The sequence below is a fragment of the Gadus morhua genome, chromosome 16, assembly GCF_902167405.1.
Source record: "Gadus morhua chromosome 16, gadMor3.0, whole genome shotgun sequence".
NCBI classification, from domain to species: Eukaryota; Metazoa; Chordata; class Actinopteri; order Gadiformes; family Gadidae; genus Gadus; species Gadus morhua.
In genome coordinates this window covers 14,226,596-14,251,030 of record NC_044063.1, presented here as the reverse complement: position 1 = coordinate 14,251,030, position 24,435 = coordinate 14,226,596, and the positions used below count along the sequence as shown (strand labels likewise).

The window sequence follows — 24,435 nt, the reverse complement described above, 5'->3', positions numbered from 1 at the left end:
AGTGTCGTCAGCTGCCCTTTGAGCGGGTTGATGATTAATAAGTGGAGCTACCCATTGTCAGTGGAGAAGCCACCGTGCACACCTGTTTCAGAGAAAAACCAGGACAGCTCTGGACAACCTGACATCGTTTGGGGAAGTGCTTGGAAGACCTATGGAGAGGTTGAAGACATGGAGGGGCGGCTGGGCATACCCCACCATCCTACTGTGTGTTTACGGCTTCTTCAGCACCGTGAAGCCCCTGGAACCCTTCCTTATCCCTTTCTTCACCGGACCGGACAAGAACCTCACCACAGAGCAGGTAGAGACCAGCCCAGTCAATGATTGCCAACCAACTTCATAAAGGGACCCTAATTGGTTTATGAATTAATTAGCTCCTGATTGTGCTGGAGTGGTGATTGCATCAGAATAATAGATTTCTCTAGAGATGTTTAATCCAAATCCAAATATTGTGGCAGTCCTGTGCCCATGAGCTGTACATCCATGGTTTGCATGAATCGTGAGTTCAGGTGATCAACGAGATCCTCCCAGTTTGGACCTACTCCTACCTGTGCGTGCTGGTGCCCGTGTTCCTGCTCACCGATTGGCTGCGCTACAAGCCAGTGGTGGTGTTCCAGAGTGTGAACCTGCTGATCACTACAAGCTTCCTGCTGTGGCTGCGGAGTGTGGCGGCCATGCAGGCGATGGAGTTCTTCTACGGCGTTGTGACAGCCACCGAGGTGGCCTACTTCTCCTACATCTACAGGTCGGGTGTGTTCATGGGAGTAAGCCCATTGGTTGAAAGGATCAGGATTTAGATGCCACTAGTAACATTCTATATGATTTAAACCCTATCTTTGATGTCATTGGGCTTCTCCAAATAATATTGTTGGTTGTTGGAAGGTCACAATATAGCCCAAATTTCTTTATAGGTAGGCAGAGCCAAGAAAAACCATCATGTAGCCCCCTGGTGAGCCTGAAGAGCTAGTGAAGCAGCAAAGCAAACATGCGTACATGTATTTCAATAATTCTCCATTGCAGTGTCATAGATCCGGCCCATTACCGCAAGGCCACTTCCTACTGCCGCAGCGTGCAGCTCCTGGGCTACACCGTGGGGGCTGTGCTGGGCCAGCTGCTGGTGAGCTTCGACCTCCTGTCCTACAGCGGCATCCTGGTCTTCACCATGGTCATGAGCTCCATAGCCCTGCTCACCTCCTGCCTCTTACCCATGCCACGGCGCAGCATGTTCTTCCACCGCCACCGAGGCCCCGCCCCAGAAGGCTCGGGGAAGTCGACAGAGGCCGGGGGGGCAGTGGTGTCGGCGGAAACAGACACACGTGAAGAGGCAGGGTGGGAGGGGGGGACAGTTGGACTTACAGCGCAAGAGAAGGGAGATGAAGGAGAGGGTTCTGCCCGTGCAGCTGGCTGTGGGCAGGTTCTTCTCCAGCTCTGGGCAGACTTCCTCCAGTGTTATTCCTCCAGACAGCTGCTCTACTGGTCCGTGTGGTGGGCCATGGCCACCTGTGGCTACAACCAGACCGTCAACTATGTACAGGTGTGCATTAGGGAAACGACACAGACACACACACACACACTATAGACTTACCATTAAAAAAAAACAGCAGCTGAGAGTGACTAGAGGATCAACCTGTCTAATGCACTCCAAATATACCTCCATTAGGTGCTGTGGCAACATGTCGAGCCTTCTGAAAACTTCACCATGTACAATGGAGGAGTGGAAGCCTTTTCTAATCTGTTTGGTAAAAAGCACTTGTTTAAGGAATGGATTTTGTTGATAGTCTTTGAGTTGGCATGAACACCAACATTCAGTCATAATTAATTCTATATTTGTTTATGTTGAAGGTGCCGCAACGGCCTATGGTGTAGGCTTCCTCCAGGTCAACTGGTCCCACTGGGGCGAGCTGTCTCTGGGTGCGTTCTCAGGCCTGGAGGCCACGGCTCTCTTCCTGATGACCTTCACGGGCAGCATCTGGCTGTGCTATGCTGGCTATGTTATTTTCAAGGGACTGTACATGCTGCTGATCACCATAGCGACGTGAGTTTGCGCTTCAAAAGAGGATGAGACGATGCTCCAAAGATAAACTTGTAGATGATAGGATGATGGTTCCCAACCTTTGGCTTGGGTTCGCCCCAAATCAATATAAGCTATTCGATATTTGGCACTACATTTTTGAAAGGACAAGGTTCTTTCAGGGACATTGATATACCAGGCACATGCTTATTGGAGTAGAAAGATGTATGCACACGGTAATGTTTGGTTCAAAATAACTTCCTGCCCTTAAAAAGGTGATACGATAATAGATGGTTTGGAAGCTTTTGATGAGGGGTTTAAGGGTGTGCCGGTAGACAAGTATTATTTTTATTTTGCCAATCCCATGATGTGAAATGTGGAAACGGGGTTGACAAAGAAGCACCATACTTAAAGCCTTTCAGTTAAGTTCAACTTCATCCCCTTAAGAAGGCTGTACAAAAGGTGCAACACAAGGGGAATTCACCTCAATATACCCAACACAGCACCTGTCTGCCGCAGGTTCCAAATCGCAGCAGACTTATCGATGGAAAGATATGCTCTGGTTTTCGGTGTCAACAACTTCGGAGCTTTGGTCTTGCAGACTATCATTACCGCTATAGTGGTGGACAGCAGAGGGCTGGGCCTAGCCATCATCCCTCAGGTGAGTCGACAGTTCAGGACAGCGGACTTACAACATGCTTTTGTAGAAAGAAAAATTCAAATCACTCACATCACTGAATGCAATTTTTCCCCTCTAGTTCACCATATATTCCAGCTATTTTGCGGTCATTGCAGTTATATTCACAATACGTGGAGTGTTCACCATTTGGAAAGAGCGGAGATGCAGCGAAGAGCCTGCTTCTTCAAAAAGTGATCCACCAGACCCTGGGGTCTGCCTTGAAGAAAGACTGTGAAGAGTAGTGCATTGTATCTGCCGCTTCTGCGACAACAAATGGGGATCCATAATAAACAATAAACAATAAGCACTGCTACTTTGGTCCCTTGTGTGTTTTGGCTCCACTGTCAATGGCTTCAAATGATTGACTACAAGACAATTAATATAAATTGTTTTTATACAAAAAAAAAGGACATTTTCACAGGTGAACATGTACAATGCAATGCAAATTAAAGGTTTGGTCACCTTATTAGTTAAAATTATTTTTAATATATATATTTACACATTAAATTAAAATATTCTAACACCTGGTGCAAGTGGGGCTGGGACACCATTATGGTAAACCATGCAGGTTTTCACCCCCCCTAAACATTTAGGATTGTTTTTTTGTTTTTTTGTAATATGACTTCCATGTCATAAAATGTCTTAGCCCTAACTGATATTTTTTGAGCCTGTGCCTTTAAAAGGAAGGGGTTGAGGACAACAAAGGGGAGGAGAGACCAGCCCTTACCTGATGCAGCAATTAGCACCGCACTCAAAAGCATTTCTGGACCTCGGTTAACAAGGTCACTGTAAACCATACTGCACAAAACAACTTGCTAAATGGCAGCATCTATCGACTCTCCAAGTGAACAGTTTGCTTAAACAACATTTTGAGTGGGTGCAAGATACAAATACTGATATGCAGAGAGCTAAATATTTCAGAGAGCGCGAGCGAGAGAGAGATCTGTACACGTTTGCAGCATAATGAATAGGATATTTGCAATAACTTATCAGCCAGTTTGAATATACATTGTGGCTCAGTACAGGCCAGTTCACAGGTTTTAACAGAGGCACGGAGAGGAGCACACCTCTTCCTCTGAACACAATCACATACTTCTGTTCATCTTTGTCGCAATTCTGTTGCTAGGAGACGTTCTTTTCTTGTCTTGTCTGCGATTGCTTGTTTGTTTTTCCCAAATGAAAATAAAAAATACACGTTCTTACAAACATAGTTTTTTTTTTGTTGCTTTTTCTTACCCTTAAAAGCTACTGGTGAAACAAAACAGTGCAAGAGGTGCGAGCGCGCTGGTTGGGGCCCCTGTAGTGCGGCTGGCTGGCGCGCTATAAGAAGGGGTTGGTGGAGGAGCCTCCGGCCGGGTACTGTGCAGCTGGGGCACCGGCCTGAAAGGGGGACGACAACAATAGTGTGAGTGCTGGAGAAAGTGGTCGAATAAATATGCATTTGATTTGTTACGTTTCTCGAAAACTAGAAACGCATCTGTTAGTTTCTAGTTAGTTTTCTAGTAAGAGTTTTACAGATTCAAAGCTATCATCAGTGGTATATAGTGATTGGGTCGCTTGCTTCACCTGAAAGCACCAAACGTCAGACTCTACCCAAAAGGATGAATCATGGAACTGTATATACACATGCCTTGATATAATATTGATAATAATTAACACTATCTGTTAAATGTATTGATCATTCATCTCAATAGCAGTCTGGCCACACACACACACACACACACACACACACACACACACACACACACACACACACACACACACACACACACACACACACACACACACACACACACACACACACACACACACACACACGTTTGATTTTATTCATAAAACGCCTTCTCTCTAGAGCCATTAATCCATTCTGGGCTACTGTTCAACTATGGCAGAATCCCTCCCTTCAACAGGCTAATTTGTAGCTAACTAAAACAAAGATATTCTTATTTCCATGGTATATTTCACTAATAAAAACACAAACAAACAAAAAGCTCTTATTATATTTCCATTCTGCACATCAAACCATCACAAAGAAAATGAAAAAGGGGGCATGAAACACGCCGGCTCCTTCGTACTCACCAGGAAGGGGTTACTGGAGACCCCAGGGGCAGCCATCGCATGGCCATAGGGCGTTGGGACAGGTTTAACCTGACCAAAGGCTGCAAAGCCCCCACCTGAGAAAACAGTGAACATGTCACACTGGAGGGGATGGGCTACAGGCTTTTACCTTCTATGGTCCAATATTTGTTGACTATTTTTTATTTAGCATAATTCGATCCTTGACCAATACAAATGTGTGAAATATAATTCTTAAATATGATTGCAACACTTCAAATACTAACTCATGAATGGGTTGAGAAAATGTATTACATTTTAATCTAAATACCATACAATTATTAAACATTAATCAAACACCATCCCCTAAATGTGCAGTCAAAATATGAAAGCAGAATTGAATACGTCAAATAATGAGTCCATATATAATGAGTCCATATGGGCAGTCGAGGCAGTCCACAGCACCCACCATTAGGCTGCTGGGCGTATGCCTGAGGCTGGGGGAAGGGGGGCTGGCCAGGGAACTGCTGTTGAAAGGTTCCACTGAAGCTGGTGGGCAGGTTGTAGGCCGAGGAGTTTCCAAACCCAGACGGCATGCTCAGGGAGCCCGTACCGAAAGATGCTGCAACACAGAGGGAGAGGAGGGACTGAGGATCAACAAATTACCAATGCATGCCTAATAAACAAACACCCTGTTTACACTTGGCATTTAAATGTGTCCGGTCTTTCTAAGGCGTCTTAGGATCTGAAGTAGGGTGGGGGGATCTCATTGTATGTGTAGCATAAACATCTGTCTGGTATTTGTTCTTTAAGGTCACATTTGTAGATAGTTGGCACGTCTGCTGTTTGTCAGAATTAAGTTCTGCACTGGCAACAATGGAACAACCTTGTACACCGTTATTATATTGCACGTTCAGAAGAAAAGGTCTAATCCCGACAGGTCATTTAAGATTCTTGTTGAGACGCATGGTAATGCCAAGTGGAACTGAAATCTGACTCAAAACATCCAATCAAGATACATCTAACAAGGTCTGGTAAACCCCATCATGTTTAAGAAGCACCATCACACAGCCATATTCTTTACTACATATGCCATTACAAGACAATTCAACAAGTCTACTCCACACAGACCGGGGCTATCAAGAGCAGCATCAGCAGAACACAAAATCCAAGTGCACCACCTGTGGTTCAGGTTTTTTCCTACAGGATAGCATGGGTGGTCGGGCAGAGCTCAGTGCATTGCAGTTAGATAAGCAGGGCAGGGCCGAGAAAGGGGCGGTATCTGTAGCCAGCAGTTTTAGATTTCCACACATTGATGTGCCAATGAGGAAGGAGGCACAGAACTACATGCGTAGGCGTATTTGGCCCGTTTCACTTCTGCACATTCTGGTAAATATGCAATTTTGTTGTCAAATAAAATTGGGACTACACGCAAAAAGTAAAAGGAAATAGGTCAGGACATAAGCTAAGAAATAAAATATTAATACACTGCAATATAGTGCTCAGCGAGAAGCCTATATCATTGTTCAAACTATTGCAATGTTCTTGTATTGCATATCTATAAACTACAATATACTATTTTATATACATTTTAAAAAAATACAGTATGTTTAGCATACATAAGTTATACCAATATTGTGTAGATCTATTTTTCCATAGCACCAAGACCAACTGCAGTGTTTGACCACTTATTATTACTGGTTGTCTAACAAAATATATTGAATTTGCAGAATAAAAAACGACATCGAAGATGCCAGATGTTCTTGTGAAATTGGAAATACTTAAACAAGTAGTAATTTAAAGCTTTGTTGTTTAGTGTAAGCAAACATGAACGGACCAATCTGAACCACGTCTTTCTCCTTGTCTAACTAGTTCCTACTTGTAAGCAGGAGGAACACTTGGAGCTTCTGGTCCATTCTTTTGCGCATGTTGTTAATAAAATACACAATAACACTAATCACGCCACCCTCAGTGATCCTACCTCAGCAGTTTTGTGTGATTCTGGTAACCTGTCAAAACATTGTCCATCTGGGTGAACTTTGGGGGCGTGGGAGTGGGGTAAGAGGAAACACTACCACAGCAAGCTAGAGGACAGCAGTGGAGAGAAGATCAACACACAGTATGGGGGGGGACCTACCAAAAGGTGCTGGGGCCAAACCCTGCCCAGGGTAAACACCCATCATGCCTGGGGAGCATTGCGGGATCAATTAAGAAAAAACATTAAAGCTAGGGCCTACCTATTATTTTAAGAGCACTTTGTCATATTTATAATGGACAATCAGAAAAAAAAGAAAGCCCATCCTACCATTTAATTCGGCACTAATGAAATTATGTTATGGCCTACCGGTGTCTACCTAACTACCACCTGCCCGTGCACTAATTGCATATGACTGGGATTCTTTCACAAGGGTAGGCTGACGTATTGCTAGAACTAGGTGAGTGTGTGACTTTGGAAGATGGCCTGAAGGGAGGGCATTTTATTTATTTATTTTGGATTGGATACTTTAAAAATCGTGCTTACTCGCTGGTTTATCCAAATTGCCTACCCTTGCTTAAACATTTCTTCTCTTCCCAACGTTTTTATGCTGGCTTTCTGAACCGAGAGAAACTTCCATGTGAGAAACACCTCCGCCCATTCCGGCAATTGTGGAATCGATTGAATGACAAAATAAAAATTGTATACTATTAGTTTTTATACTAAAAAGTATTTTTATACTAAAAAATATTATTTTTTCATTACAGGTTCTACATAAGCGTGCACCCACTAAAGATGGCTAAACAGGACATCTTTCTTTCCTCTGCTGCTGGAACAGTCAATTGTATGGTGGGTGGTTGGGTGTAATCCGGTTAGGCTGCTGCAGCGGTCTCATATGAATACATTCTCAGTTCTAGGCCTTGATACTGTCTCGCTGGTAATTTGCTGCTGTTGCCGGAAAGTCTGTTTCATGTCGTGGAGGAGGAAGGTAATGTGCCACTGATCATTCAACTGCTATAAATAGGGTGTTCACTTGGGTTCTTTGTAATTACACAATTCTGTAAATCCATTTATAATTTTTTCATTCGTTTTCAAACCTTTCTTTGGATTTCGACCCCCTTTCAGACCCTGTGTCATGTGATCCACGAGGACGTACCTGCGGCTGCTACTGCGGCTGCTCTCCCGTTGCTCTGGAAGGGGTTGGTGGCGGCAGCCGGGGGGGCAGCGGCAAACGGGTTAGTCGGAGCTGTGGAGGCAACCCAACGCACACAATCAAAGATGGAGTCTCTGGACTCGGTAACCACCTCCGGGCATGGCTAGCTCAGTGTGTGTACTCTACTGTATGATGTCTCCTACGATCCCTGTTGACTGTGTAAGTAACCATGACGCAATACAAACAGGCAAGACTATTATTCTCAACTGACCTGAAAGTGGAAAGTTGTCCCATCTTGGGGAACTTGGAGAAGAGGTTTTCCAAGAGGGGACTGAGCAGTGTTATACTTACTTGGCCCAAAGCCTTGTCCCATGTTTGGTAGGCCCTGTTGTGCTTGGGTGGACGACACCGCTGTCCCCGAACCATACATGCCCCTGCAACATGGAAGATAAAGAACGAAAGAAATGATAAAACATAAAAGGCTAACTGGGACAGCAAACAATGTCCAGAGAGGGTGTCATGTGTTTTAAGTGTTTATGATGACAATCATCTTTAACATTATAAAAACACATGACGCATTGTTCATTTGTGTGACTGAGATAGCTGTAGACGGTCTAAAGGTGGGGTCTTCAAACACCGTAGGACCACTGCGTTGGCGTCCGCCGCCCCTGCTCACCCTTGTGAAGTGCTGGTGGGGTTGTAAACGCTGGTGGCTGGGGCCGGGGGGCTGAAGACCGTGTCCAGCGCAGCTAGGGCAGCGTAGCGGTCCCCGCCCATCAACGCGGGGGCCTGGCCTGGGGGCCCGGCGCCAGCTCCAGGGGCCCCCCCACCGGGGGCGGCGTTGCTCACCCCGCCAGCGATGCCGCTCCCTAAGGATGCAAACACACAAGGGCCAAGATGAGCAGACGTCCTTTTAAAACAGCATGTGTGTACATAGGGAAACGGTTTGGGTTAGATGGATAGAGGAATTCAGATGCCACACATTCAACCTATAGGAAAATGACGAGAGAAGGAATGTTTAGCCGTTAGAAATGTTTGCGTCCGTTCTCTTAGGCAGGCAGGACATTTAAATACACAGGCTGAGTTACAAGCGCTGATGCCACGGTTGTCGGCGGTGATACTAGTTGAATGTACAGCTCCATAAATAAACAGACAAACCACTGTTCGTTCATACCAAGGTAAAAGGAAGTGAGGTGACACTTATTAATCATGTACATAATTAATCAAGGTCTGTGTAAGAGAAAGACCATGTATGTTGCCAACATAACAATGACAGAGCAGTGATTCCGCAAATAGGTCTGGTAAATGAAGATTGCAATGAAATTAGTGAAAAATCTCTTCTCTAATTGCAGAATTAGTATACAACAATAACAACATCATCAACTATTCCCTGTTCTACATATCCTACCCAGCCCTGAACCTCTGCCACAGCGAAGGCCCGGGCAGGAGAAGTTTACCTTGCTCCGTATCGGTGGAGCTACACAAGTCGCTATCCAGGTGGGCCAAGGCAGCATATCTATCGGCAGGGGCGCTAGAGCCTTCTAGGGGCTCTCTGGCTGACGCTGCGGAGTGACCCTGGGAGGAGGAGGCGGAGGAACTGAAGGTCCCAAAGTCAGCACTACAGGACGTGGGGAAGTGGTCAAAATTTGCAAAATTGGTGCTCGCTAGTCCCCCTGAGGCGCTACCTGCGTGAGAAAGAGAGAGATGGTGAGGTCAGACGGCAGTGGGCTGGGCTGCTGGTGAACAGCAGCATCACATGATACAGGCTCTGGCTGTGGTGGTTTAAAAGGAAGAGGGCAGTGGGGGGAGTTCAACGACAGCAGGGTGTTCTTAAGCTGGGGTAGGGGAGGGCGGTGGAGGGGGGGGGGCACTCTGGGCCTGGAAGCATCAACAGCTCCATCAGAGTAAAGACGGTGCATTGCAGTGTTGTTCAAAATGTGTTAGGCTAGCAAGTCTTCCCTAATGCGGTTCCATTGACACTATAACCTCCAATCAATGGTTAGTGTGCTTCTGGATTACTACTAGTTTAATGGAAACATTCCGTCTTCACCGCTGCTACCGACGCAGTAGTAAGTTAAGTAGTCCAGTCAGGCAACTAAACGGACACATGCAGACCTAAGAAGACCGCAGAGAGCCAAAAGAGAGGATACTGCCGGCTAGCACACAGAGGTGGGGGAGAAGGGGCAGAAAGCAGCAGAGACAGAAAGAAAAGAGAGGGAGAGCGAGAGTCCAGTGATAAAACACTTACTGTGCGCAACCACAGGAGGCGGAGTGCTGGCAAACTCACCCATACTGTGGCTGGATGAAAGGACAGTGAACGCTGAGCGACCAAAAGGGGGATATGGGGGGGGGGGGGGGGGAGGAAGAAATGGGTGGAGAATGAGCAGTGTGGAGACAAGGTGGAAAAAACAGGGATAAAGAAAGAAACCAAAGTATAAACAATATAACATGGCGTTGAGCAAAAGCAAAGCAACTGTGATAAGAGCAACAGGAGAACATGATCCCCAGAAAATCGACAGACAAATAAATACATAAATGAAATAATAATAATAATAATAGAAAAAGGGTGACAGCCCAGCAGCCAAGTCAGTGTGCACGAGATAGGGATTATGGTACAGAACGAGAGAAAAAGAGAGACGGCAAGAGAGAAAGAGAAAGAGACAGAGAGAGAGCCAGTTGAGCTTTATTCATAAACCAATAGAACACCATCAGGACACCTGGCAGCCAATAGCCATCGAGGTAGACCACCTCCATCAGGGGGAGGGCACTGTGGTATGCGACCATAACCGTGGTACAGCGGTGGCTAGGCGGTGGGCATGTGTGCATTACTTAAAATTGTGGTTGAAACTTCAAGTCACGGGAATGAGATGGAAGTGGACAGTGAGAGGGTATTGGGATGGAGGAGATGCTGCGCATGCTGCAGCATTCGCTGCAGGACAGCAGCAGAACATACTGCAGTAGGACAGTAGGATGACGCCTCAGAGAGAGGCCAGGGTAGGTGTTGTACTTAAATGGCACCATGACCCTACGAGGCCAGTCTACTGTGAGGGACACAATATGGGGAAAAGAGTGACAACAATCATGACCAATGTTTTCAAGAAACACATTTCAAGGGGTGAAATGTCTTTCAAGAAGCGAATTGCAGAAAAAATGAACACGTGTTACAGTATCCGGTCTACTGTGCTGCACACACTGTATGTGAGTGAGCGAGTGTGTTCAGATGTAGCATGATGAGGCCAATTAACCCGTGTGCAGTATGCACGTGTGTGGTCTAGCGGTGTGATGTGGTTGGTCGCCTCTACCTGTGTTTGTGGGTTGGAACGAAGCTGGTGGAGCACTGTTGAAAGCACCCCCGGAGCCACCAGACGTGCCACTGAACGCGTCGAAGTTTGCAAAATCTGCGTTGGCCGTGGCGTTCTGAGCCGCTGGGAGCAGGTGTGAGGATGAGGGTGAAGACGGACACAGACGACAACAGAAAACAATGAGATGATATCACGTGATGAGCACACGTAATGACCTGTGGGGCCTCCCGGACATGTGAGGAGGATGGATGGAGGGGTGAGCTAAATATGAACCCGAGTGAATCAGAGTGACCCGTGCCAATGACAAAACACAACATGGCTGCCATGTTCGATTCTGGAGAGAGGCCGATGAGGTGGCCCATCTCGTGGTAGCAACTGGAAGTGTGTGTGTGCGTGTGTGTGTGAGAGAGTGTTAGCTCATTGCATCAAGAAGAGTGGTTGATTACTACTGTAGAGGAAATGAGAGGTCACGATCCCCGAGGGAAGGAATATGACAGCTTTATGTTTGGAGCATTAGTCGCCACAGAAACGCAGTAAATAGAGATGTATACCCTCAGGGTCCGATAATGCATGGCAACAATCCATACTAACTAGCGGTTTGCAGGGCTGCTATCAACTGAAATCTAATAAGGTAGAATAGGTTCAAAGATTTTTCCGGCGTTATGAGGATGTTTTTTGTCTCAATTGCCTTATGTCATCATCAGCAGAATGCGGGCCAGCCTCTTTCCCGAGGGAGACGCTTCTAATATCCAGAAGACATTCAACACGGCGACATGGATTATACATCATCTAGAAGCTCAAAACCTATAGTCATCTTTTGAATATTTTGCGAGTTCGGCGAGGGTATAAGCCTCCTCACAGAAGAAGCGTTGTGTGGGAATTAAGCTTATGGGGAATAAAAAGAAGACAGCTAATGGATCATCACTGGACAAGAACGTAAAGGAAGTCTTTGTTGTTGCCCTTAATCTCCAACTTTAATGGACAAGCTCAATCCCGTGGCAGTGGGTAGACTCTTCAACATGAGGAGCAGCATCATTAATGCTTTAGTGTAAAACGCTTTTGTATTCAGGCTGCAGTCAAGCACTTCAGCAGCAAGTCTAGAACGTGTTAAATGCATTCTTACTTGGGTGGCTGTTGAAATGTGCAAAGTTAGCGAAGTTGGCGCTGGATCCTGCGTGCGGATTAGCAGGGGCTGCGAAAATGTCTCCGCCAAGGTCGCTGAGGAGGTCAAACTTCTTATCGTGGTAGTGCTGCTGGTGGTGATGGTGCGCTGCGGCACGGCTCACAACCGGGGACTGCAGTGAAACGAACAAGAAAGCAAAGGAAATGCAGCAACTTAGCATGGTGGTCCATTCCATCTCAGCTGGTAGAGCAAGTCATTAACACTGCCAGTGTTAGGGGTTTGAGTCCCAGCCATGGTACATGTGCATGAGCTCAGGCTTGAGTTGCTTTAGGTGGCCCCCGAAATGTTATGATAATGGATGTCCAGAGGGGTCTACAAGACTTCTAGCTTATAAGAGCATCAACAAGGCTCTATTTTAAAATGAGCTTGAAGTTGTGTATTCTGTGTCACACGTGACCCAATGGAAAAATACATAATGATGGCGTCTTCATGCATTCATGGGCCTGTCCCACAGATAAGATAAGAGGAGAGATGTATTGTCAATCTGTACGTAAACAAACCCCCATTCAGGCCCTAATGCATCATGCATGCATCAATAGGGCAACTGGGTACCTGATTGGGAGGGGTGTTCTTGTTGAGGTGCAGGGAGGGGGCAGACTCCCCCAGCAAAGACTTGAGCGGCCGGACTTCGGGGGTGCTGCTGGTGCTGCTGTTGTTGGAGGAGCCGGAGGCGTGGACCGATGCCACCGCCTTGGCCTGATCAGGGGGGACGTACCTGGAGAAGCCGATCCCACAAAACATCAGCAGAGAGCCAGCTTTTTGTTTGAACTCAAAGCCTCTATGCTACTTGTATAGAGAGCTGTGTGCCTCAAGAAAATGTGTTCCTGGGATTTTCCTGATAAAGTGTCATTATTTATAATATAATATAACAATATATCAGGATATTAAAATAAAACGTATCTTGTGTCTTAAGTGGCTCTGATTTAGCTGGTTGCAATCATTAAAAATGTACCTCATGCATATTTACCATGCTGTACAATTATATATATCAATAGAGACCAACTAAGTAATATTGTGCATGGATGTATTCTTATTATAGTACAGCTTCTTTGTTTAACGGTAATTGTGCCTTTCTATTTTTTACAACCTCAAGAGCCTTAAATAGGATCACATCTTCAAGTATTGACCCTACCTTATAAATATATAGATATAAATATATGAGACGGCTGCACATTTTTCACCTTGTCAGCATGAGGCAACGTGACAATGCTTTAACACAGCGCAAGAAGCCAAAGATAGGGAAGACCGCATCTCAGCTCTTCCTCTTCCCATGACTGCCAAGTGTTCCCTTTCTTCCAAAGAAGCTGTTCTACTTATTCATCAAATAAAGCAGTAATGTTTAGAAAAATTGCTTATCACGCTATACGTCAGCTTAATGATACAGATTATTTTGTTGAAGAACAAAGAGGCTCACATTTGCAGTGCCTTGACTTGGGTGACCTACATTGAGGGAATTTAAAAAAGGGTTTCTGGTGACTGGCTCCAGGCTTATGGCACTGAGATGCCTTCAAGGCGTTCCCAGTCAGAAGGCAATGCATAGAGAATCTATTTTGGTAAAACACTAAAAAATAAGAATACAAAGTAAAGGGGATGTACTGTCAAAGGTCTGGCAAGTTTTTTTGTCTAACTCTGCAACCGAATCTATGCCAAAACCTTTCAATTTAATCAAATTTGTGTCTTATATATTGTCTGGGGACGCTTTTTTTGATTTGTTAGTATTGTAAATATATTTGAATTCAAGTGCCCATTTTGTCTAATGTTAGCCATTGGATGTTGTGAAAGTCCCATAGATTCGAGATACTCAGCAAGATGACTTCACAGTATTGTTGCATTGTCATCAAGAAAGAAAACGGAGTCTTACCACCTCTTCTTCTCGTATTTCTCTTGGAGGAACTCCTTGACCTTCTGAGGGTCCCTGAAGTCTGGAATAGGGGTGGCCCGTTCGTCATACAGGCCCAGCCACATATGTTTGCACACCTAGGGAAAGTGCAGGGTGGCAGAGCAGGTTAGCGGATTTTCTACTAATGATTTCTTTGCATGTACCGCATCCGTCCCATGAGATTATCACCTCCACATTGACAGCCTGCAGGCAGCCACGGAATACAGACAGCGCTAGTATAAGGTGTGAGAACGCGTTTAGAGCCCTTTGGGTTAAGTTATAAGATGATCTTTCAATAGAGACGCATCACAAATGAACCGCATTTCCAGCCGGGACGATGTTCATTAGCATTTTGCTAATCCATTATAGCTTGGCTCATTTTACTTACTATTTGGTTTAAGTAAATCTGAAGCATTGATCACACCTGTGTCTAAAAGAATGTATATAGTAACACCAGACTGAGTCGATGGTGGGTACAAGTGTATGGATGGAAGCGAAACAGAGACACAAGCTGTGTTCGAAATCGTTCCCCATCAAGGATATAGTGCATTATATAGGGTGCTCGCCCTTTTGTAGTGGCGTTCGAATTCTCAGTTGTTAATTTCATGCACTATATAGTGCACTTAAAATACCCCAAATTTGAGTGTACATACGATGTTCCCTACATGTTACTCCCGTATACCACAATGCAATGCGGTAGTGTTCTTCCGGGGGAGAAGAAGCTGAATAACTGCGGGAACAAATACATTTAATGATGGAGTCTCCGGCTTTCGTTTAGAAATTTCAACAATTTATTTGTGATTTAACAGAAAATGTAACATTCAAAATTAATTAAAAAACCCTTGATCAAGGAAATGTAACATTCAACATCAATACAACCTCCAGCTTTCCTTGTGAGTGCCCGTTTGTTACATGATGTGAGCGCATTTGTCTGCGTCACACAATTGCCCGGCACATTTACTGACGCAAATGACGTTTAGAAATGTTCAGCGTAGTGTCTGAATTCTCGTTTGTTCGTTCCCTAAATATTGCACTATATCATGAACACTATATAGGGAATAGTGAGTGAGTTAATAGGGAACGATTTCAAACACAGCTACAGTCTCTGAATGGAAGTCCCTGTGTACATTGTAAACCTATTCCCAGCCCATTCACACATACATACAGCCTATAAATTCCACTTTACGAGATTAGTCAAAATATTTCAGGAATGCAATCAAAAATCATGGGTCTGAAAAGTGGGACATGGCATAAAGGTTTAAATAGGCTGAATAAGAGGCAAGAAGTAAACATGAAAATAAATAAATAATTGAATCGATGTTAGTGTTAAAAGCTTGATTTAAAATCATGTTAGATCTAGCCCATCCAAGTAAGTAGGCAAGAGACTTTCAGAATAATAATAAAGCCAGTAATAGTGTTCTCTAAACTGTAAAGCTGTGCAACACAAACTGAACTAGCAAAGAAATAAATCATCAATAGTTTTGGCACACTTTCTTTGTGTTTTTAGAACACATAACGAAAGGATACAGGGCTCAACAATAAGGATTGCCCGATGGCTCAGGGCAACTAACTATGACAACCTGCTTGCCCGCTCGGGCAAGTGAAGGATTAAAAGCATCCTTATAAAGTTATCCTTATGTTGCCCCCTCCCCTTGCCCACGTTGGATAATGCTTGGGGAATTATTGGATTTAGGCCTACTTACTTTCAATTTACTTGAATCTTTGTTGTGATTTGATAACCATCTAATAAAAAAAACTATTTACATAGGGGCTAGTAAAAATTTACTTTGGGCAAGTAGAATTCAGACCCACTGGCCCGACCGGGCAAGTGGAAGAAAAACCTTAGCGTTGAGCCCTGGATAAGAGTTACTATGGGTAACATTGAATTATGCACACAGCGACTAAGGCTTTGTTTTCACAGGGTCCCCATGCCTTGGTCAGATGGAAGGCCGATGGTTGTAAAAGAGTGGACTCGTGCCTACCTCGTTTCCGTGTTTCTGTAGAAACTCGATTTCCTGTTGTGTGAATGTTGTCATGGAGATGGACTTGACTCTGTGAGGTGGGTTGATGCCTCGTCTGAGAATGGATACGAAGCAAGAGAGAGAGAAAGAGAGAGAGAGACAAGGGGGTCAGGGGTTAATTTGATTTGACAAGATTACACATCAAACTCATGTCGTCTCTGGATGAGAACCAGACCCTTCTGCTTGGGTTAGGTAATTAGCGATGCCGAGCAGACGTTATTAGTGTGAGAAAACTGGGACGAGCGAGACAAAAGCAACGATCTGACGATGACAGGGAGGGAGATAGGGGAAATAAAAGATGAAAGGGGGGGGGGGGGGGGGGGAGAAGAAAAGGAATAGATGAGTGTAACGCGCGTGGGTGCAACTCTCTCCGAACTGCTATACGCTGCTGCAGAGTTGTCAGTGCACCTCAAGGACAAAAGAGCTCACTGAATTTAGAAAGACCAATTATAGCGCGACACCCATTAGCCTGCACAAGCCTCGCTTGTTTCTAAGACAAGGTCACATCTAATGCCATATAGACCCGAGGCCCAAACGAACAATCTCCATCTCCCGCTTTACTCCGGAAGCCCTCCGCCAGCACGAAGACTACCTCAGACCGGCTATCCCGGCCGATCTGATAAACAAACTGTGGTATAATCACACTTTGTAACAAGTACCTGTCTGAATTTTATTTGGGGTTATTTGAACTGTCATTGTGTACACAATCCTCCAACCCACAGCATACCAGGCCCCAATCCAGAGTGAACCATTGACAGCTCCATTACTAATTACTCCGAAAGAAAAACTGGTGAGGGATCAGAAGGGAGGGTTTGCTGCCATAATGTCTGGATTGGGCTGCAGTAGGGTTGGGCTCACTGGAAAAGTTGTAGACCAGACGGACCAGCTGATATTGAAACGGTTAAGAGATAAATAGTATACACATGCAGTGGCTGAGCAAAGAGTGCCAGCGCCCACTTTATACACAATTATTACTGCAACAAGTTCATGGCCTGTTGTAAATAGTGGAAACAAAATTCTGTCTACGCTGCTCATGCTTCCAGTGTTTATTTAGCAAACAAAAATTAAGAATGGAAACCATTACAACTGAAAATTTAAATCAATAATCATACACCAAGACCATATTCACCCTCCCCACCCCTCCATCACCTTCTTACCGCGTTGGATGTGAAAATATGGTCCGGAATGCTAAACCTATTTTCAACCATGAGCTCCTTAGTGACAGAAGAAAAGCTGTGCATGATCGGGAATGAAACACTAGATGAAGTTGCTAAATAATTTACTCCTCTTGCGGTTGGCCTTACAGCTGCACCTGTTTGCCTTTCCATGTGCTGGACCTCGGCGAGCCTGTTGACTGTTGCACTGTGTCATAATCTACACAAACGGTACGAAACACTTTGCATTACAGTCAAATAAGCAAACGACCACACTGCATTTATATGAACCTTAACACAACATTATGGTATATTTCATGATCCCCCTCCAAGGGTGTCACTGTGTGTGTGCATGCAAGCATGCAAGGGCCCGAGGACAGGTGAATGATCAGTTTTCCACCACACAACACATGAAACTAGGTCAGATACTGGGAGGATTTCCAAAGCCCTTAAGGTCTCAATATGTTTGCATTTTTGAGTACTTGGGCCACGGATGAATTCCAACACCGCACAGTCTGCCTGCCGGAGCGAGTTATTAAAACAGACCAACGATATTTTACATTGACGGACTGAAATGGCTGTTATGAAACTTCACAAGGTGAATACCCGACAGTAGCAGACAAAAAATTCTCAAAAGGAAACCCAAATAAGCAGCACTATGTTACACACCAAGCAACTTGGGGGAAGAGCACCGTTGTTTATTTGCATACTGCAAGAGCTCAAGGATAAGACTAGTTGTCAGCATGGGAACTTCCAATCAAACAGAGAAGACTTTAAAAAAACTACTTAAAAACATAAAATAGATTAGACAAAAAAGACTTATGTTAGATCTGTTGCAGAGATGCGTTCTCATGGTACCAATATTCAAAGAATACACTAAAGTGCCATTAAACCCACTGACAAAAAAAATGAAGATTATTCTTCCAGTAAAGAAATATAACGTGCTTCTGTGTGGAAAGAAACGTGAAGATCAAGTCACCTATAGGGACTTATCCACACAATGGTTGTATCTGAAACATCATATTGGAGTCTTTAATATACAAATGGTAGTATGTGGTAACTATGTGGTCGATTTGCTTACAAAACCATGAACCACAATAATTATACTACTAATAGCCTTATAGAATTATCACCATTATTTGTAATATCACAACTAAAGAATTATTAATTATCGATTAATTATCGATTTACAGAGGCTGGCGGCAGGCGCCCTGACTACTACTCGGTTCCAGTTGTGCTACTTTATAAAAAGGAAAAGGCTTCCTATTCAAGGGAACATGAACTATGAAGTTGTACTTCCTGTCACAAGAAACAATCCGGCAAAAAGAATCTCCTGGGGAAGCCTCCACCTTCATTTGGAATGTGTTTACTCAAACCCCTACAACTAGAGTGTGTGTGTGTGTGTGTGTGTGTGTGTGTGTGTGTGTGTGTGTGTGTGTGTGTGTGTGTGTGTGTGTGTGTGTGTGTGTGTGTGTGTGTGTGTGTGTGTGTGTGTGTGTGTGTGTGTGTGTTTGTGACGTGTGTGTGTCTGTCTGACAGAAAGTCTGCTTCATTGCTTGATAATGTTAAGACAAAAATGACACCTTCATTTTGGGACTAACTACAAAGTGTGATCACACAATATTCCCACTAAGTGACCCATTAGAAGGCCAGAAGGTAAGCAAACAATCATATCTGAAGCTGCTGTGGCCAGGTGCAGGCAGATAAAGGAGGCAGAGGGAAAAGCTAAGCCAACATCAGCTTGCACCATGCATGCAAGCTATCAAGTATGACACAAACAAGAAACGGACAGTGCCCCCCGCTAACACTTCCTATTGCACACGCAACATCACATGGTTCTTATGCAGTGCCAAGCCACTTCCTACACGTGCGATCACACCAGGCTTCCAGCATGAAGCGAACATCGGCACTTTCACCCCAAAACAGCTCTATGAGGACAATGTACACCTCCTTTTTCCAACAAAGGAGATTTTATGTAGTTATTCTGTATGTAGTCCTTTCTTCTGAGAAGAAACCAAGTTAGGTGTTTGAACTTTTATAAATATACGCACATCTTCATCTTTATCACAGTCTGAATGAAGGACTAACTTTAAAAGCGGTAGCTGATGAATAACAATTAGCAAATGAATAGCAAGTAACTTCCCTCTCTAACTCAGGGCAAGACAAAGAATGGTAAAACGTTAGGGTTACGTGGTTTAAGACAGACGGGTAAGACTTCCTACATTCAATATTCGATGTCAAGAGTAGACATCACTACACTTTTCGATATTTCGATCAGTCGTTTTTCAGCAACGTTAGAATTTATTTGTTGAAGGATAATAAACAGACTGCCCCACTAATCGCATACTCCCTGCTATTGATGTTACACAACTGGAGAACAAAATGTGTACTCACAAAGAATCAAGTGTTTGATAATGTGTAATATAAGGTCATCATATTCAGTCAGATCAATTGATTGGGTGGCATAGGCTTCTGACAATAAAAATATAGTGTATGCATAATGAATGAGAAGAAGCAATTGCAAACAGGAGCAAATTGTCCCATTGTTCTGACGTCTGTGTGTACAAGATGACGTTTAGAAACTGGTTTGGAGAGTTAAGTATGCAAGACCAGGAACGTTTTCTGACAACTTCTAGCTCGTCCAGATATCTAGGTTATCTGGTAAACATCAAGCCCTAGCTTGCAAGTGTCAAATAAGTTAAATGGGTAGCATCTGTCGGCTAAGGTTAGCTAGCATTTGGGATGGTCGCTACCACCAGATGCTAAATACCGACACCCTATCCTTCCGTACCCCACCCAACAAATCAAGACAATGTCAAGGCAAGCTAGTCTCGCCAGTCATACTAGCTTACGTGAACTTAGGAAACGGCTACGGCTATCAGCTAACGATAGTTGGCTAACACAAGTTAAGGTACCATGAGTAGTTAACAGATCACAATATGCTAGCGTGGTGTGCGCCATGTCTAGCTAAGGTCAGTGAAACACTACTTACAGAATGCCAGAGCAGGAGGTACACACGAAAGACCCCACTGTCATGTTGGCATAGGTTGGGCCGCGTTGATCACAGTCAAAGCACTTTCTATTGGGAGGTAAACTCGTCATTTCTCTTAGCATCTTCAGGTGTTTCTCCTCTTGCTTACGCTTTGCACTCGCCGCCATGGTTATGGACAAGGAAATAACTCCAGTCACGATTGTGGGAGTCCGAAACGATTAAAATAAATTATGCTGCTGGTTAACGGTTACCGACACGTTCAAACCGAGTCGGCAGCTCGTTACGACTGTCAAGGCGGCCTTCCGTTTGAGGCGTGTAGTCAAGTGGGTGGGGGGTCTGCACAGTGCTCAATCGTTTTTTAGGGGGCAAAATAGCACCCCCTAACGACTAGCCTTTTATATTGCAATATGAACTACTTTCGGTTTAGCCAAAGCAATGACAGGTAGTTTGTATTTTAGTTGCAACGTTACTATTTTCGTCTCCTCTACACAAAACCATTCTTCCAAATCAGACTTTGCATACAAATTTATCCTGGGCGTGAGTAATAACCAAATAATGCCCGACGTAGGCCTACAATTTATTGCAAATTAGAAAATGTTTTATTGGGAAAAAAAATAGGGTATGATTGTGATAACACCAGGTTTGACATCTATAGTCTATCTGGGAAGGTATATAGCCTGGGCTGGTATACAACCTCCAGTCAAATTCGTATCCATGTTGAAACCTAAATAATGCTGTACTTAGCCAGTCCACTTTAAAAGGCTGAATACAAGAAGTAAATATATGGCGATTTTCTGATTCATCAAACAAAGCTCCACAAAATCATTATAAAGATTGTTTATTTTAGGTGAACAAAATAAGACCCATGGCAGGCATTCATATTTACAACGCAGAGTAACAAAAACATTTATTATCTTGTGGTATGGTCCAAAACAAAATGCATAACTTTCCAGTGGTTTCCCCAGAATATGACCAGCCCACTCCAAAACAGATGGTGTTAGAGCTTCACCAAGTCTATGCTTAAAACATCAATCACCCTTCTTGGCATGAAGACATGAACATTCCTGTGGTCACAAAACAAACCCATTGACAACATAGTTTCCGATAGGATTTATTTTGGTCACAAAGAACATTGCTTTTGTTTACCCTTCCAATCAAGTATGAAATTCAATGGTTGCATCTTACGGTATAACAAAACGGAAGGGCGATGCTCCACCACCATTTACGTTTCTCTCTGCTGCCTGCCATGTACACCCTGGATTAGTTGCTGGCAACATATTGTACAGGTTCTTGTTGCCGTCTCATTGTGGAAAAGTCTGATGGCCTGCGGTTCTCGGTGAAACCATAGAGATCACGCAGAGCTACGCGAGCGGCCTCTTCCTCTGCAGCGATGACTGTGTCTCCTGGACCCTGAGCCAATAGCTTCTTATCGCTGATTCCGTGTAAATATAGGCAGAGAAAGCAGAACATAAAAGAGAATATCAACAAAACAAACAATCCTGTTGAGTTTGAGGATGCAAAACATTACGTCAGAGGACAAATTGGATAACGCATGCCCCCTTAAACTTATGTAATACAAAACATATGAATTGCACATTACAAAGAACATGTAACAAATGTTATGTGACCCCATTTTATGCGATCCTAACATCTGAATCCAAACCCATCGGCCCCTAATATCCACACTCCATTGTACCATGCTTAAAGGAACACTGGGTAAAAATGACTCCCATCTGGTGGTACAATTGTATATTGCATTCAAACTAATAGTGCCCGCTTGTTCAAAAACTACAGTGGGCAGTATGTGCCAAGAAGCTGTGTCATGACATCCAATACTACCTCATCGAGTCATTCGAGTGATGATGAGGTTCGTTATTTCAAACAAATTTCAAACTGCATTGAATCATTAGTGTAATGTGTAGTGCTAATGATGCATGAGTAATTACTCCTCGAGCAAGATAGTGAATTATTTCAGTCATCATTCACGCTGGCTCAGAGTGAAAACGCGTTTGCATTTGCTGTACCACTTAGTGCTTTTTGTCCCTCTCGGCAGTTCATAGACCGGAAGAACATGGAAGCCTCCATGAAGCTTACCCATCCTATTTAACTACATATTAATTATTCTTCCCTCAGGAGGATAAGTGAGATTTTTGGCAGAGATAATTTTACACCAATGAGGACTTATTTATGAATAAATACGTTGATTTGAGGTAATAAATGACGTAAAATATTACACAGTGTCCCTTTAAAGTCATTAGGCAGTCTTTTGGTGTAATCCAAAAACATATCATCAAATATGCCCCAAGAACCCATTTAAATATCAGGGTACCTACCTGCCCCAGGTCTTTTATGCGTTTGTGAGTATGAGTGAGAGTAAGAGAGAGAGAGATGAATGGAACATGTTTACACACCTGTAAAGTCCAACAAAGTAGAGAGGGAGAACCGTGCTGGCCCCAGCCGACCTAATGAGACGGGGCTCTGGGGCAGACATGTTCTTCTGGGCCAGTTCCTCCATCAGCAGACCCATGGGGTTCACCACTATCCACATATCAAACAGGTCTTTCCCGATCAGCTGAGTGGCAAGAAAGTCCTGGAGAAGAATAAAAGATATTTAGAAATGTTTATAAAATACTTTACCATGGTTCATTTTACTATCCCAGCTTAAATAGGAGTGATTGTCAGGAATAGTCGTGCGCATGTGTTGCTTCCTCTGGTCTACACAATGGATCCATTGTAGAGAATATTTATTTGGAAAAAGCATAATGAAAAGGTATTTTGCAAAAATGCAGTTAAAAGCGCTTTTGATAAGAGAACCGCAGCTAGTTCAACAGATATAATTGAAATACCAACTTCTGTGTTCAGTTCAGCTCACCCTTAGGAAGAACCCTGCTCTTTCTGCTCCGCTGCTTTCCAGTAACGCTCCGATCACAGCCATGAGTGTGGATTGCAGTACATCATCAGGAATCGGGAACTCGGCACTCATGGTGAGGTCTTCAATACCAAGGTTTCTTGCTACATGGCAAACCACTGTTGAACAGGTAAGGTGTGCCACGACAGCCGCTACCCCATCACTGTGCAGACGGGGAAAGCTGGCCCGACACCAATCGTTCAGGAAACTAGAGGTAAAATCTGACCCCTGTGAGCGTAGCTCAATGTTGCCTTTTAAGACAAGAGCTATAGTTTCAGAGTCCATTCCCAAGTCTTGCCTTCTCTTTTGCTCAGATTCAATATAACATGGATTGACAAACGCAGTCTTCAGCAACTCCAAGGAAAAGTTCTCATGAAGACGGCAGGTGAATGCTTGCACTTCAGCATGGTAATCCCAGTTAGGTTTTTGGGATCTGGAAAGCAGTTGTAATTGGAAGAATTATTATAAGGAGTATGCTTATCAAACTAATAACAATAATGATTTTGCTGGAATTAATAGAAGCATGAGTAAGTTAGCAGAATGCAACCTTTTAATTGAATTGAGAATTAAATACATCAAAATTTAGCTACGTTTGGTTCAACAGAGAACAGATCAGTGCAAGGTTATTGCTGGGTTTACAGTCGAACGCAACATCAGTGTACCCGTACTGCATAAGTAATTCAAGGTAATGACGTCTTAACACTTCCTCCATGCATACTTAGGCTGTTTCCTCCATTAAATGGCCTTGAGATGCTCTCTAATTCCCAACTTTTTAAGCTAATATTACCTTGGCTTCGGCGGAGGAGTCCCTTCTATCTTTCGCTTTCTTTCCATAGTGTATGTATAGGATTTCATCCATCGTTTCTTTTCTCGAATCTGTGTAAATGTGTTGGTTCTGCAAACATTTCGGTAATGTATTCCTAAGGTTAGCGCACCACGATTTACTATATAGCCCGACGCCATGTTGGATGTGACTGACAGGGGAGGGACACAGCTCGCAACCACGGGGAGAACCAGGGGAGAACAGCTCGAGCCGAGTGAACCGAGTAAACCCGAAGCTTCTTCTTCTGCTTTAATGGCAGTAAACCAATCGTATCAGTACTTTACTTCCACCAACTGGACGGAA

The 24,435-nt window shown here is 44.0% G+C and overlaps 3 protein-coding genes and 2 long non-coding RNA genes across 11 annotated transcripts; 3 read left to right on the top strand and 2 right to left on the bottom strand.

Moving 5' to 3' along the window:
* Nucleotides 1–61: 61 nt before the first annotated feature.
* Nucleotides 62–3,000, top strand: slc19a3a (solute carrier family 19 member 3a). Its single transcript, XM_030380642.1, has 7 exons — nucleotides 62–298; nucleotides 507–742; nucleotides 1,018–1,531; nucleotides 1,658–1,736; nucleotides 1,840–2,032; nucleotides 2,528–2,669; nucleotides 2,767–3,000. The coding sequence occupies exons 1-7, from the start codon at nucleotides 152–154 to the stop codon at nucleotides 2,920–2,922; spliced, it is 1,467 nt and encodes a 488-aa protein (XP_030236502.1). The 5' UTR covers nucleotides 62–151; the 3' UTR covers nucleotides 2,923–3,000.
* Nucleotides 3,001–3,067: 67 nt separating this feature from the next.
* agfg1a (ArfGAP with FG repeats 1a) lies at nucleotides 3,068–20,731 on the bottom strand. 7 transcript variants are annotated; one of them, XM_030380635.1, is made up of 14 exons: nucleotides 20,402–20,731; nucleotides 16,217–16,310; nucleotides 14,217–14,332; nucleotides 12,908–13,070; nucleotides 12,296–12,467; nucleotides 11,173–11,295; nucleotides 10,119–10,190; nucleotides 9,328–9,555; nucleotides 8,547–8,739; nucleotides 8,222–8,304; nucleotides 7,874–7,963; nucleotides 5,212–5,364; nucleotides 4,767–4,861; nucleotides 3,068–4,067 (listed from the first exon to the last, which is right to left on the bottom strand). In XM_030380635.1, the coding sequence occupies exons 1-14, from the start codon at nucleotides 20,566–20,568 to the stop codon at nucleotides 4,008–4,010; spliced, it is 1,809 nt and encodes a 602-aa protein (XP_030236495.1). In that variant the 5' UTR covers nucleotides 20,569–20,731; the 3' UTR covers nucleotides 3,068–4,007. The 7 variants fall into 7 exon arrangements, with proteins under 7 accessions (XP_030236495.1, XP_030236496.1, XP_030236497.1 ...); XM_030380636.1 differs by having other exon boundaries at nucleotides 10,158–10,190; XM_030380637.1 differs by lacking the exon at nucleotides 10,119–10,190.
* LOC115560953 (uncharacterized) lies at nucleotides 6,053–7,947 on the top strand. The gene is made up of 3 exons (XR_003979864.1): nucleotides 6,053–6,131; nucleotides 7,485–7,705; nucleotides 7,843–7,947. It is a non-coding gene; the product is annotated as an uncharacterized LOC115560953 (long non-coding RNA).
* On the top strand, nucleotides 11,294–13,365 carry LOC115560954 (uncharacterized). The gene is made up of 2 exons (XR_003979865.1): nucleotides 11,294–11,428; nucleotides 11,877–13,365. It is a non-coding gene; the product is annotated as an uncharacterized LOC115560954 (long non-coding RNA).
* Nucleotides 20,732–21,223: 492 nt separating the features above from the next.
* Nucleotides 21,224–24,390, bottom strand: mrpl44 (mitochondrial ribosomal protein L44). The gene is made up of 4 exons (XM_030380643.1): nucleotides 24,097–24,390; nucleotides 23,274–23,742; nucleotides 22,813–22,991; nucleotides 21,224–21,833 (listed from the first exon to the last, which is right to left on the bottom strand). Exons 1-4 carry the CDS (start codon nucleotides 24,270–24,272, stop codon nucleotides 21,662–21,664), a joined length of 996 nt encoding a protein of 331 aa, XP_030236503.1. The 5' UTR covers nucleotides 24,273–24,390; the 3' UTR covers nucleotides 21,224–21,661.
* Between the last annotated feature and the right edge of the window lie 45 nt (nucleotides 24,391–24,435).